Raw genomic sequence first — 12259 nt, 5'->3', positions numbered from 1 at the left:
TTTTCTAGAATGTTATTATTGTCTAACCTATAGTCAAGAAGTTAATTGATAGTATTATGAGTTAATTTGCCAATCTAAAATTGTAAAAGGTAGTCATGGGGCTTAAGCCTATGCATTTTCTAGGATTAGTTATAAAGTACAAGGATTAGTGGGTCTATTGTGTATTTGCTTGGCAAAAATGGGGACATCGGTTATTTTATTTTTTATATTTTTTTTGCAAAGCTCATATCCGTTTGTGCTTTTCTCTCCCTTATTCTTTTGCCGTCCATAACCACCATTGCTTAGAGAAAAAGATCCATTAGAATTGATTCCATGTTATTCAAATTAAATTTGGAATTTTAGGCTCCCAAATTGGGAGGTAATTTTTAAAGTTTCATTGACAGAATGTAGTATGTCCAGAGGAAGGCATCCAAAATGGTGAGGACCTTACACACTGAGACACCTGAGGGTAGTTGAAGGAGCAGACATCTCGTCAGAAATACATGGAGGGCTCTCTATTGTATGCAGATATCAGCTTGTTCTCCATGGCTCTTGAAGTAAGAGTTGGGCCTAAAAGACGGATCTTGCTGATTTCATTTCAACATTGAATGCTGATTTCATTTCAACATTAAAACTGCCACTATGTAGTTTAATCTCTTAAGGACCAGAAGTAATGAAGAGTAGAGGCCTATTAACTGGTGATTGACGTAGCCTAGTGGTTAAAAGACTTTTAGAGTCCTAGCTTTACTACTTATTAGCTCTGTGACTTAGTCAAGGCACTTAACTTCCCTTAGCTTTAGCATCCCCATCAAAATGGGATTACTGCTTGTGCCTACCTCATTTTGAGTATTAGATAAAATAATGCATGTAAACTGATGAGGAAGCTGATTCTGCGCTGGGTGGTTTCACATATTTAGTCACAAAGTTCATTAATGCTTGTGCCCAGTTTTAAGCCCTAGCTTGTTTAACTTCATTATGCCACTTTGCTTCCAAGGTTCCTTCCTATAAATAAAGGGGAAAAAATATAAATGGGATGGCTGAGGTGAGTACAGGGAAAGGAGTTAGTCCCACTCTTTACTTTAAGTTTGGCCACATAGTTATGAAATGGTCTTATCAATGGAGTTATCCTGTTTAAACACCAAAAGGAGCAATTTCTTCTCCATCATCCCAAATCCCCACATTCTCTGCCTCCTCCCTTCATTACTCTTTAGCCACTAGCAGGCTAGGTAGGGTGTTCCTAATCTGCAACCGGAGTGTTTCTGGTAGGAGCCATTTCTCACCCACTCTTTGTCCTCTTCTATCACTTAAAATCATGGAAGGCTGTTCTGAAAGCAGCTGGGCTTTCAAAACTGGGCTCACTGTAACATTAAAAAATTATTAAACTCAGAAACTAATTCTGTTTTTTAATCATAAATACGAAAACTAGGAAGCAAACTGAGAAGAATGAAAGACCAAATCAGTGGATCCGAAGCAGGCCATTCTCAGGAAGACTCCTGAGGAATAATTAAGGCTAATTTTAAGTATCACCTCCTGGGTATCATCATCATCATCATCCCCAGGTACCTGTCTGAGATAGTCCATTTTGAAATAGATATACCTTAAATTATGTTAAAATGTACTAAGCACTTATTGAGCTCAGTGGTCTTGAAATATGCCTAATAATAAGCTGCCTAGTTGCCACTTATTAACTAGGTTTATGTCTAGGAGGGGACTATGAGGAATATGAGCTGTTTAATTAGGGGTACTTGTCATCACTAATGAACAAGAAATAGTTTGAAAACTTCTTTGAGATACTCACTTGCAAATGTCACCCGAGTTTCAGAAAAGTACAGTCTCTGGAGTAAAGCTATTATACACTCAGAGAGACTGTTGTGCTTTGCATGCGTTATATCATTTAGTCCTCAAAACACATTGTCAAGGTTGGCATTATTATCTCCATTTTAAAGATGAGAAAATTAGGTGCAAAGAGCTTCAGTAATACACTCAAACTCATTCAACAATAAATAACGAAAAATTGTGCTATACACACTTTAAGAGTCACATGTTCCTCCCCCCAAATTATGAAAGGCCATAGAAGGAATTTAAGAAGTAGGCTTCATGACATATCGTTTCTTCTCATCTCAGATGAATTCACTTTAATCTATCATGATCAAATTGTAAAATATCATTTTGATCACCATCAATATTACACAGACCTGTTTAAATGTGCTCAGCTTTTTCAGTAAAATTAGAAGAAACCACAAATTACAAACAGGTATATGTGCATTAAGAAAAATAAACTACCATGTGATTTTTAGATATGGATACCAATTCTTAAACATTATTTATTATTTCTGAGCTCAAGTGCTTAGAATGTTTAAAATGCAATATATTTATGTGGATTTTTTCCAGGATATTGGAATATATATAAAATATGCTTGTGCATATCTAAGCTTTGTATTTATTTCAGGTTATATGTATACTGAGAAGAATATATAAACAGTGTATGATATTTACGTATTATTTCATTTTTTGAGGGAAATTAACCTCAGTTATTAACCATGCATAAAATGTAATGGCAGATATGACTTATATTGTATAGGACTGACTACAGTTCCTCTTTAGAAATAGCTGTTCTTTGCTTTTATAATAGTAGGAAAAGAGGAGAAGAGTTCTTAAAGAAATACAAGGATTCCTCAAGCCCCTCTTCCCTAAAACATGCTCTATCCTATCTCCTGGATTGACTGGAATATCCTTCTCTGCCCCCACCCCATTACCCTCTCAATGCAGTGGAAAAGTCGGTGGGTAATTGGGTCCAGATTGGAGGTGTTTAAATATTCATGAGGCTGGCAGGGGACTGGGAGGGGGCGACTGTCTAGAATGGGGGTAGGGGCCAGAGGAAGTGATTAGTCACTGAAGGCTAGCGAACAATTCCGAGAAAGAGACGGAGAGACAGGGAAGAAAAAGACAGATAGATAGATATTGGGGGGGAGGAGAAAAAAGGAGAAGAGAGGGAAGAGAAGAGAGGACAGCGGAGAGACAGCACCAGAGAGAGAGAGAGAGAGCGCTAGAGAGAGCGAGCGAGCATGTGCGATGAGCAATAGCTGTGGACCTTACAGTTGCTGCTAACTGCCCTGGTGTGTGTGAGGGAGAGAGAGGGAGGGAGGGAGAGAGAGCGCGCTAGCGCGAGAGAGCGAGTGAGCAAGCGAGCAGAAAAGAGGTGGAGAGGGGGGGAATAAGAAAGAGAGAGAAGGAAAGGAGAGAAGGCAGGAAGAAGGCAAGGGACGAGACAACCATGCTGTGCTGTATGAGAAGAACCAAACAGGTAGAGCTAAAGATTTTTTGCTTCTTGCCGTTGTGAAATAACCAGAGTACAGTATTTCCCTATAAAGGCAAACAATTTTTTTTTACTGCTTCTGCTCTGGCCATGGTGCTCGCGCTTCCTTAGCATATGGTAACTGATGGTTGCATCCCAGCTTTTATTCTTTTCTGTCTTTCATGCTCTGGTTTTGGAATGCTGCTACTAATTAGGGAGAGGGTAGAAAAAACATGCCTGTTTGGCTAGAAATATATATATATTTTTTTGCTTATTAGTGAATGCTCAGCATTTGAGGTCTCTGGTCTTGAGGGTGTGGACGTAGAAAGGGGTGCGGGGGAGATGATGTGGGGTCTACCTACAAGATGGGGAGGCAATTCTTTATATTATTTGCAAAAAGCAGGGTTGAGGAAATAATATTCAGGACTGAGTATTGCCTCTCTCTCATACAATTTTCTCACATGTGCTGCGGAAGATGCCTTATTTCCTACATGCATGAGCTTCGAAGGGGCGCAGGTATTTATGGAAAAACGTGCAGGTCTTATTTATTTATTTATTTATTTATTTTTCAATGAATGAATGAAACTGTGATTTGATAGATTTTTTTTTTAAGAGAAGCTAAGACAACTGGGGCTGGGGGAGAAATTGGCCATGCAGAAGGGGAAAATCCCCTTCCTAAGATCAGCAGCCGATTGTGCACCAGCTGGTCGGAGGAGAGGGTGGACCACGCCCCTAGGAGCTCCGATGGGATGGGAAAGACAGCCGGGTATTACCTGTTGGAAACCAGGTCTTTTCTCTTCTCTCCTTCCCTTACTTCTTTCCTGAGATTGTCAGTGACCAGAGACAGGCTAACATCCTGGATAATAAGTATGGTGACTCATTTTCATCAGGAAGAGGGACACATCCAAGATTAGCAAGAATCAGAGCCCCTCCTTCCCTCCCCCACTGCCCAGGTTTTACAGCCATTTCCAATTGCTCGCTTATTTCTTGAAAGACATTTTAGAAACTTGATTGGGGTGAGAGTGGGAAGGAATGACGAGTGTGGTATTCCGCAGCAACCGACCATGCCATGGCAGTCTCCAAAAGAAGCTTTCAAACATTTGTTGGAATGCATTTGAGTGATTTTGGCGAAGGTTAAGGAGAAAAATGGGTGTGGGATACGGGTGAGTGTGTGCGTGTGCTTGACCGTGGTGGGGGTGGGGGTGTGGTGGGGGCAATTTTGGTCAAAGAAGCCCTTTGCAGACTGATTGCCTTAGGGGTGGGGTGCAAGAGATGGAATTTGGGTATAATTTCCAGTGCAGGTATTGGAAATTGGGCAATTTGTAATGCACTCCCTGAATCCGAACGGGGTGGAAGAGAGTGGAGAAGAAGCAGTCTGCCAGCTTAGCACATTTAGCCAGCGCCCTGGAAGGAAGGGTGGGGAGTGAGGATGAAGGAGAAGGAGCAGGAAGAGGAAGGGAGACCGAAGCAGAGTGTCAGAGCAGTGAGAGTAGAGGTTTGGCATAAATAAATAAATAAATAAGCAGATATCCTGGATTGTGTGGGTCTATTTGGGGGAAAAAGTCGGATAGTGGGGGATTGAGTTGGGGGCGGTATTTGTAGCATCTCCTGAAACTGCCCTATGGTTACAGAGATTGATGCTTCTTCCATTGGCCCATTTTATCAAACCAGGGCATTTTCTCTCCGTGTCCTCCTTCAATTTAATATATAAATGTAATAAATACAGGTGTCTGGGTTAAGAACACTGTCAAAGAAAAGTCCTGAGGTTATTTCACTGGTGAACTGGGGAAATAAAATTTAGGAAGGTGGAGCACTAAGTAAGCCAAAGCTATCCACTTAAAAAGCTTTAATTTTGGAAAGAAAAATATTCAGGTTCATAATTTGTTCCCACCCTATGTGTACACATGCAAGCATACATACATCTCCTTTAATAAAGGAAATCATGTATGATTTTTAGAAAAGGAATTAGGGCTAAAGGAATTCCCTTCCCCAAATGAAGACAGCTGCCTTCCCTGGGGCTCTATCTCACCAACAGCCCCAAGCATTCACTCTGATGTGCAAAGTGATGAAGCTGAAATTGTGTGTTAAGAGTTGTAGAAATTCGCATGTAAATGTATACAGCATCCACATACTTCATATGCTACAGTTGCATGTATAAGTGGTTTCCACATGCCTCCCTGTGTTTTAGCATCATTTATATTCAAGAGAAAATTGAAGGTATAGAAATTGTCCTACTTTGCTCATGCATTCTATACATGTGTACTTCTGTGTGAAATGGTCATGTCTCTTATATACCACTGTTGTGTACCATTCACATTAGCCAGTATTTAGGATACCATTCAATCAGACTAAAGGAAATGGTGTATTCAGGGCGTGGGCTCACACTACACTGACTGGCATTTATGTAGCATGAGTACTTAAGTCTCACGCAGGTTGCCTGCTTGTGGATGAAATTCTGTATCATTTATGACAAAATCCAGTGGTGTCCATCCTTCTGCTGGCATCTATTCATCATCTTAATACTTAACAGGGAATAAAACAAGGGCAAAAACCTGCAAAGGTCTAAGCTCTGCCACACCCATAAAATCCAGCAGAAACGTGGGAGGGGGGCTGAAGGGCTTGCACTTCCTTCCTCTTCCACTTGAGCGGCATAAAGAAGCAACCTTGGATTTCTAAGTTGGAATACATTGCCAGTGGGTGAGAAGAAAGCATAAATAATCTCTATTAGCCATTAGTTATCACTATAGATTATTATAGCAGGAAGAAGAGAATGAGAGTGGGGTAGAGATGAGAATATGGTAAAGGAGTGGGCAAAGGAGGAATAAAATAAAATAATCCCTAAGATTGTATTGCCTTATGATTTTCATATATCTTGGGGCTTACTTTAAATAGCTTAATTGCCATGTGTATTGCAGATCATTAAAAACTTGGCAAGGTGTGACTTATGTCTACAAAGCAAGAAAACTATGAGGTGTTTCTTTTGTTGAAAAATAATGACTTTAGTTTGTAATTGAAGTGTAAAGAATTTCATGCAAGCAAGTAGTCCCTCTACTCCCTAGCCCCCTATCCATGCTTTTTTCCTCATGCAACAAATAAATCTTATCTCTGAGAGTGTGATCTGTGGTTTAGAATTCCGACCTCTCTGTGCCTTTTCCTTGCAGTGTTGTGGAAGGATGCTGCCTTGCTGCTCGGTGCAGGCGATTCTTCCTAGTGATAAATTGGATTCCTCCCAAATCTCTCTGAGCCACACCCAGTGTCACCCAGGGACTTAGTGAATTAATTAAGCTGAGCCATTTTACTTAATATAATTGAAGCTTCTCTTTTTTTTTTTTTTTAAATAGTAATTTTCACCACAGGTTTCCAAATTTAAACAGAAAAAATATTTGAAGGGCATTTTCTTTCTTTCTTTCTTTTTTTTTTTTTTTTTTTTTTTTTTTTTTACCAAATTACCTGGACTTGCAGAGAACCTTAGAAAATTCATGGTGAGTCTAGAAAGTGTTCATTTCTGGTGACACTATAATTCCTTCTAACCCATGCCAGGGCGCATACACAATGAGCCCTGATCTCTCCTGCTGACAGAGTCTGTTTAACTCTCTTCCCCACCCCCTCCCCACCAACCCATGCTGAGGCAACTGGAATAAGAAAATGCAGAGTTAATTTTCTTTCTTGCTGAGCTGGCAAAACTACAGAAACCTCCTTTGATGTTTCATGCTAAAGGGCAGTACTCCTGTTCACCAAGAGGGAGAGTGGCTTGGGGTCTCCTTTGCCTCTGTCATAGTGAAATTGCCAGTGTTATGCCTGGGGCTGAATTAATCCACAGACTTCAGACTTTTACCTGGCCCCATAAGGAAGGGTACTGGGGTTCTTTCAGGCAAGAATAGAATATATATATTAACCAATCATATTGATAAAGTAAGACAAATCTTCCTCTATTAATAGTTCAAAGAATGCACATAACCAGGTCATCTCAAGAGAAGGTACAGCAGCATTTAACTATTCACTTCCCTATTAGTATTAATAAAGGCATTAGGGCAACCAAGCAGTGGCTGTTGCAAACCAAAGAAGTGATTTCATGCAGGAATTCTCCCTTTTGAATTTCTGAAGGGTGGTCAGGTGGCTTTTGTACCTTTGTAATTAAATCTTCATAACATTTTCAGAAGTGTTGGGAAGCATATTATACTGTGAGTCCTTAGTGGAGGCCACTTACTGACTGTGATCTTGAATGAATCACATCACCTTGGGCTTCAGTTTCCTTCTGTAGAATGAAGAGTAAAAACCAAAAACCAGATACAAATGAACACTTTGCTTACTTTAAGGATTTTTGTAGGGCTTAAACATACTTGATGTGAAAATAAAGATCAATATAAGAAATTTTTATTCTCCCCAAGTTTTGCAATGTGAGGCTTGTCTTAGAGCCCCCAGTTTTGCAGGATGATCTAGTGCCTGCTATGTCTACCTTTCCCTCTTAGAGATGAGTTCCTTCTCATCTTAGTTGAGCCTTCTGCTTGTACTCTTGCTCCTCCCCCAGTGTGTTCCCCAGAACCCCACTCCCTTATGCCTTGCTCTCTCTTGAGATTTCATTTTCTTGTGCTGCACTGGCTCCTTTCCTTATAGCTTATGAATATGCTTTTGCCTCATCTATCTTAAAAGATCCTCTCCTGACTCTATGTCCCCATCTCTATAGTTCTCTGTCTCACTCTCCCTTTAGAACAAAGTTCCAGGTACTCTCCACCCTCATTTTCTCCTCTTCTTCACTCCCCATTCACTATTCCATCTAGTTTAATTTGGCTTTGGTTTTCATAATTTCACTGAAAAACATATTCTGAAAGGGTGCCACATCCAGTGACCCTTCATTTTACATCTTATTTGATGTCTCTTTGGGATTTTGTGTTGTTGTCAATCCCTGTTCCTGAAACTGTCCCCTTACTGGGTCTGCATGATATTAACAGCTCTCCTTATTCTCCCTCTCAGATAAGACCCTGCTCAGTCTCCTTACAGGCTTCTCTTGCTCTCTTCACCCACCTCCCCAAATCTATGATCTCCTGGATCATAATCTTGATTCATTCCACTCTTCTTGTTTGACTCGCTAATCCTAGGTGATCTCATCGGGTCATCCATGACCAAATCTTTAGCCACCTGTGTGATTTCCAGATTTGTAAATCAGATGTCTGTTTTTAGCTTCTGATCCATAGTTATCTTGGTTTAAGTGCTTCATTTCAGAGACACTCAAGTTTGTTAGCTACAAAACCCAACTCAGTATCTTCTGTTGTGTATCACACTTGATCTTCTTCACTACACTTATTGCTCTGATACTGTCCCTCCAGCCTCAGAGCTCTAGGAACCTGAGAGTAATCCTGAATGTATTTTATTTCAACTCCCATATCCAGTTTCTAAATCCTTTGATTCTTTCATTCTTGTTGAAAAGATTGAATAAATCCTCTGCTTTTCTACCCTGTTTATATAAATAACCTGGCTCAGACTTTTCATGACTACTCATCTGGACAAAAGCAGTAACTTTCTATGTGGAGTTCTACCACCACATTGTTCTTTAGTTTACCTTGCAAATAACACCACAGCTATCTTTACAAAATGCAAATCTGGTTTTGTTATTTTCTTTGTTAAAATATAAACTCTTCAGCATGAATGCCATAATCTGGTTTTGCCTGCTTTTCTAGTGCCAAACTCCAACAATCCCCCCCCCCCACTTTTTTTTTTTACCTGATGACACCATGCCAAGATTTCAGGCCTTGGTGCCTTCGCTTGTACTCTACTCTCTGCCCACGTTAACACGTCCCTCTTAGCCTGAAATATTCCCACTTTCCCTGAAAGAGTTAGCTCTTTGAAGCCATTCTTAACCTTCCTAATTAAGTTTTCTTCTGCCTTCTTTTTGCCCATGCTGTATTTTGTACTATCTCTATTATCACTTATTGCACTATTTGACATTTATTTTTTTACATACTGGTGTCCACACCGTGAGCTTCTTGGGGAAAAGGATGAAAACATAATTCTTGTTTTATCTCTACCATAATACTTGGTACATAAAATAACTCATGTTAACCATGAATAATCTGTTTGCTAAATAAATATGGAACCAGGTTTACGGTCTTTTCACAAGCTGTAGCATATCTAAATGGATAGAATCACTAAGAGATTTTTTAAAAAATGTCTTGGCATGAAATTTTAAAGTGGAACTGACCATCAGTGATTCTTGTTATTCACTTATAGACATTGACAGCCATCAGTTTTTAATAAAAGCAGCTACAAAATGAACCCATTTATAGACTGTATTTCTCTGAAGTCTCATAGCTGGCACTATCTCCCCTCCATGTCCTCCTCGTCCAACAACCAGCATTACAGCCCCACCCTCTCTGGTTACCACAACCCTGGATCTTCACATGCCCTTCTTTTGAGGCTCCAAGTACTTGCACTCACTGCTTTGCTTCACAACCATTACAAACAGACCATTAATCAATCTGTGTGATCCATATTTTTTTCTTTAACTGCATGTAGTGCTGGCCTGTGCTTAGGTGTGTGTGCTCAAAAATTAATTTTACCTTCATTTAGATTTCTTTTCTTCCCTCTGAAGTATCCACATAATAATATTTCACAAAGAGAAATCATGATTGGAGGTACAGGGAGGGTGAATGGTAAGTAGTCCCTCAAATGACTGTTAAATGAATGTTAATGTCAGATGAATTGGATTTTTCTTAGGTTTAAATAGACTGAAGGGACTTGGGTTTTGAAGTAGGCCTATTGTGCCCAGCATGGAACAAATTGCAACCACTGTTTTCCATGAAAACACTCTTGCCAGATGCTAAGTAGTGTATTTTCTCTGACTGAATTGGCATGTCCTTCAGAACAGCAGAAAGACTAAAATAATTTGTAAGTGAAGTTTGTCTTCAACTGGTAAGGTTCAGTAGTATTTGTCAATTGCCATCCCCTCACTTGATATCTTGCTTACTGCTCCCAATCTCTTTGGCATTGAGTTTTTCTGTTATTTTCTTCTCCTGTCAGAACCAGGTAGAGTTTTTCTGATTAAGTAATATCAGTTCATGCTAGTGTTTAGTGGGTGAGGCTATGGAAGGAGAACTTTAAGAAAAAGTGTGTTTCTTCAAACTTTCTAAAAACTATTCATAGAGAAAACAGGTATTTTAAGCTATGTCTGGCACATCTTAGATTCTCAATAAATATTTGTTGAAGTAATAAATGTAGGAAGGGAGGGAGCATCATGATGGGTCATTAGGGGAGATGTTTTGGGACAGACGACCATTTCTGATTACTTATTCAGCGTGGGCTTTGTGTAAGTGCAAGCTCAGCTCTATTAGTCCCCCTCACAAGGTGGATGTAGTCAAAGTTCAATTCCCTCTCCTGTCTGCTTAGATCAGAGAGACACACTTTCAGTCATTTCATTCAGGTTTATGATGGGAATGCGATCTTCCAGATTTCCTATCCTTAATTATTTACAGATTTTATTTTCTTAGATGTTGTTTGTTTAATGTCCTGTTTCATGTCTTTGTAGTGGAATAAACCCTTTCCCTGGGTTCTAGACCTGGTTCTGCCAATTGCTTGTCATGTGATGTTGGGTAAGTAATTTAACCTTTCTGAGCCTAGTCTATTCATCTGTGTAGTGGGTACATAAAAAGAACCTCCAAATCCTGTCTTACCTTTTTTTTTAAAAATTAGGTTGGTGTGAGTCTCAAATAAAGAGATAACAATAAAAGTGTTTTGCAATGTGTTTTTGAAATGTAAGTATTATTAATTAAGGAATTTCATAGATCGAGCACTAAAGTACTCATGGCTCTAAGCAAACAAGAAGTACTCTTGCTCTCTGTATAGAATACACACATTCCCCATTTCCATCTGACTCCCATACTCTATAGAGTAAATTTTTTTTTTTTTTTTGAGATGAAGTCTTGCTGTCATCCAGACTGGAGTGCAGTGGTGTGATCTCGACTCACTGCAACCTCTGCCTCACAGGTTCAAGCAATTCTCCTGTCTCAGCCTCTCAAGAAGCTGGGACTACAGTTGCATGCCACCATGCCTGGCTCACTTTTGTATTTTTAGTAGAGACAAGGTTTCACCATGTTGCCCAGGCTGGTCTTGAACTCCTGAGCTCAAGTGATCCACCCACCTCGGCCTCTCAAAATGTTGGGATTACAGGCATGAGCCACCGTGCCTGGCTCAGAGTAAATATTAACCATGCTAATGGATGGGAACATAGTATCTCTTTATTATTTCCTTTGAAAACTTCAGTGACAGAATTTAGATAAGCCAATATACAAAGTGTTATAAGACCCAAGGATCACTTCAAATGCATTAGAAATACCCACTGTTTTTCTTTTTATCTTTTTCTGTTTTAGTCTTTTCCTCACATTTAGATCTCTTTTCTTCTCCATTTGCTAAGTTTGCTACTTCCCCCTCTATATCCACCCCCCTTCACCTCCAAACTGGGTTCTCAGCACTAAGATGGCCAGGCATGCTGTGCTCACATCCATCACATGAGGGCCCGGTCAGGCAGAAGAGTAGAGAGAAAATGCAGGGCTCATTGGGAGACTGAAAACCTAGACACAGTTTGGTTGGGGGAAGCACATTTCAAAGATGATCACTTGATCACCATTTCCACAACTTGACTTTAGGGCTCCTCAATACAACAGGAATAAACCTTGATTAGAGAGGTGATATGTAATCCTAAACCTTTCCAAACTCAACTCTAAATGCCATAATCTTCTGAGCCCTCAAGATCTCCACAAAGGACATTATAGTTCTCCTGTGTCCCTGGGTATGACTGGGATAAATTACCAACTTAAAACAACAAAATTTATCAGATTCTCCTATAAGCACAGAATTCTACAAACCAAAGAAAATGAGTTTTTAAACATATGCATAACATTTAGAAATATTTTAAAGTATAATAACTGGATCGAATTAGTCTAAGAGATTCTATTTTTCCTAGAAGCCAAAAGTTTATCATAAAAAAATTAGTAT

At 39.6% G+C, this 12259-nt stretch overlaps 1 protein-coding gene across 2 annotated transcripts in view; it reads left to right on the top strand.

Annotated features, from left to right (window-relative positions):
* The first annotated feature begins 2868 nt into the window (after window positions 1–2868).
* GAP43 (growth associated protein 43) overlaps window positions 2869–12259 on the top strand; it is a 99620-nt gene continuing 90229 nt past the window's right edge. Inside the window, exon 1 of one of the 2 annotated variants that reach the window (XM_003261838.4) lies at window positions 2869–3283. In XM_003261838.4, coding sequence (XP_003261886.1) covers window positions 3254–3283 — 30 coding nt within the window. In that variant the 5' untranslated portion in view covers window positions 2869–3253. The remainder of the gene's footprint in view (window positions 3284–12259) is intronic. The other variant, XM_003261839.4, reaches the window with a different exon arrangement.

The sequence above is a fragment of the Nomascus leucogenys genome, chromosome 21 (genome assembly GCF_006542625.1).
Source record: "Nomascus leucogenys isolate Asia chromosome 21, Asia_NLE_v1, whole genome shotgun sequence".
NCBI lineage: Eukaryota > Metazoa > Chordata > Mammalia > Primates > Hylobatidae > Nomascus > Nomascus leucogenys.
The sequence above is the reverse complement of the archived record's forward strand: the minus strand, read 5'-3'. Positions and strand labels throughout refer to the sequence as shown.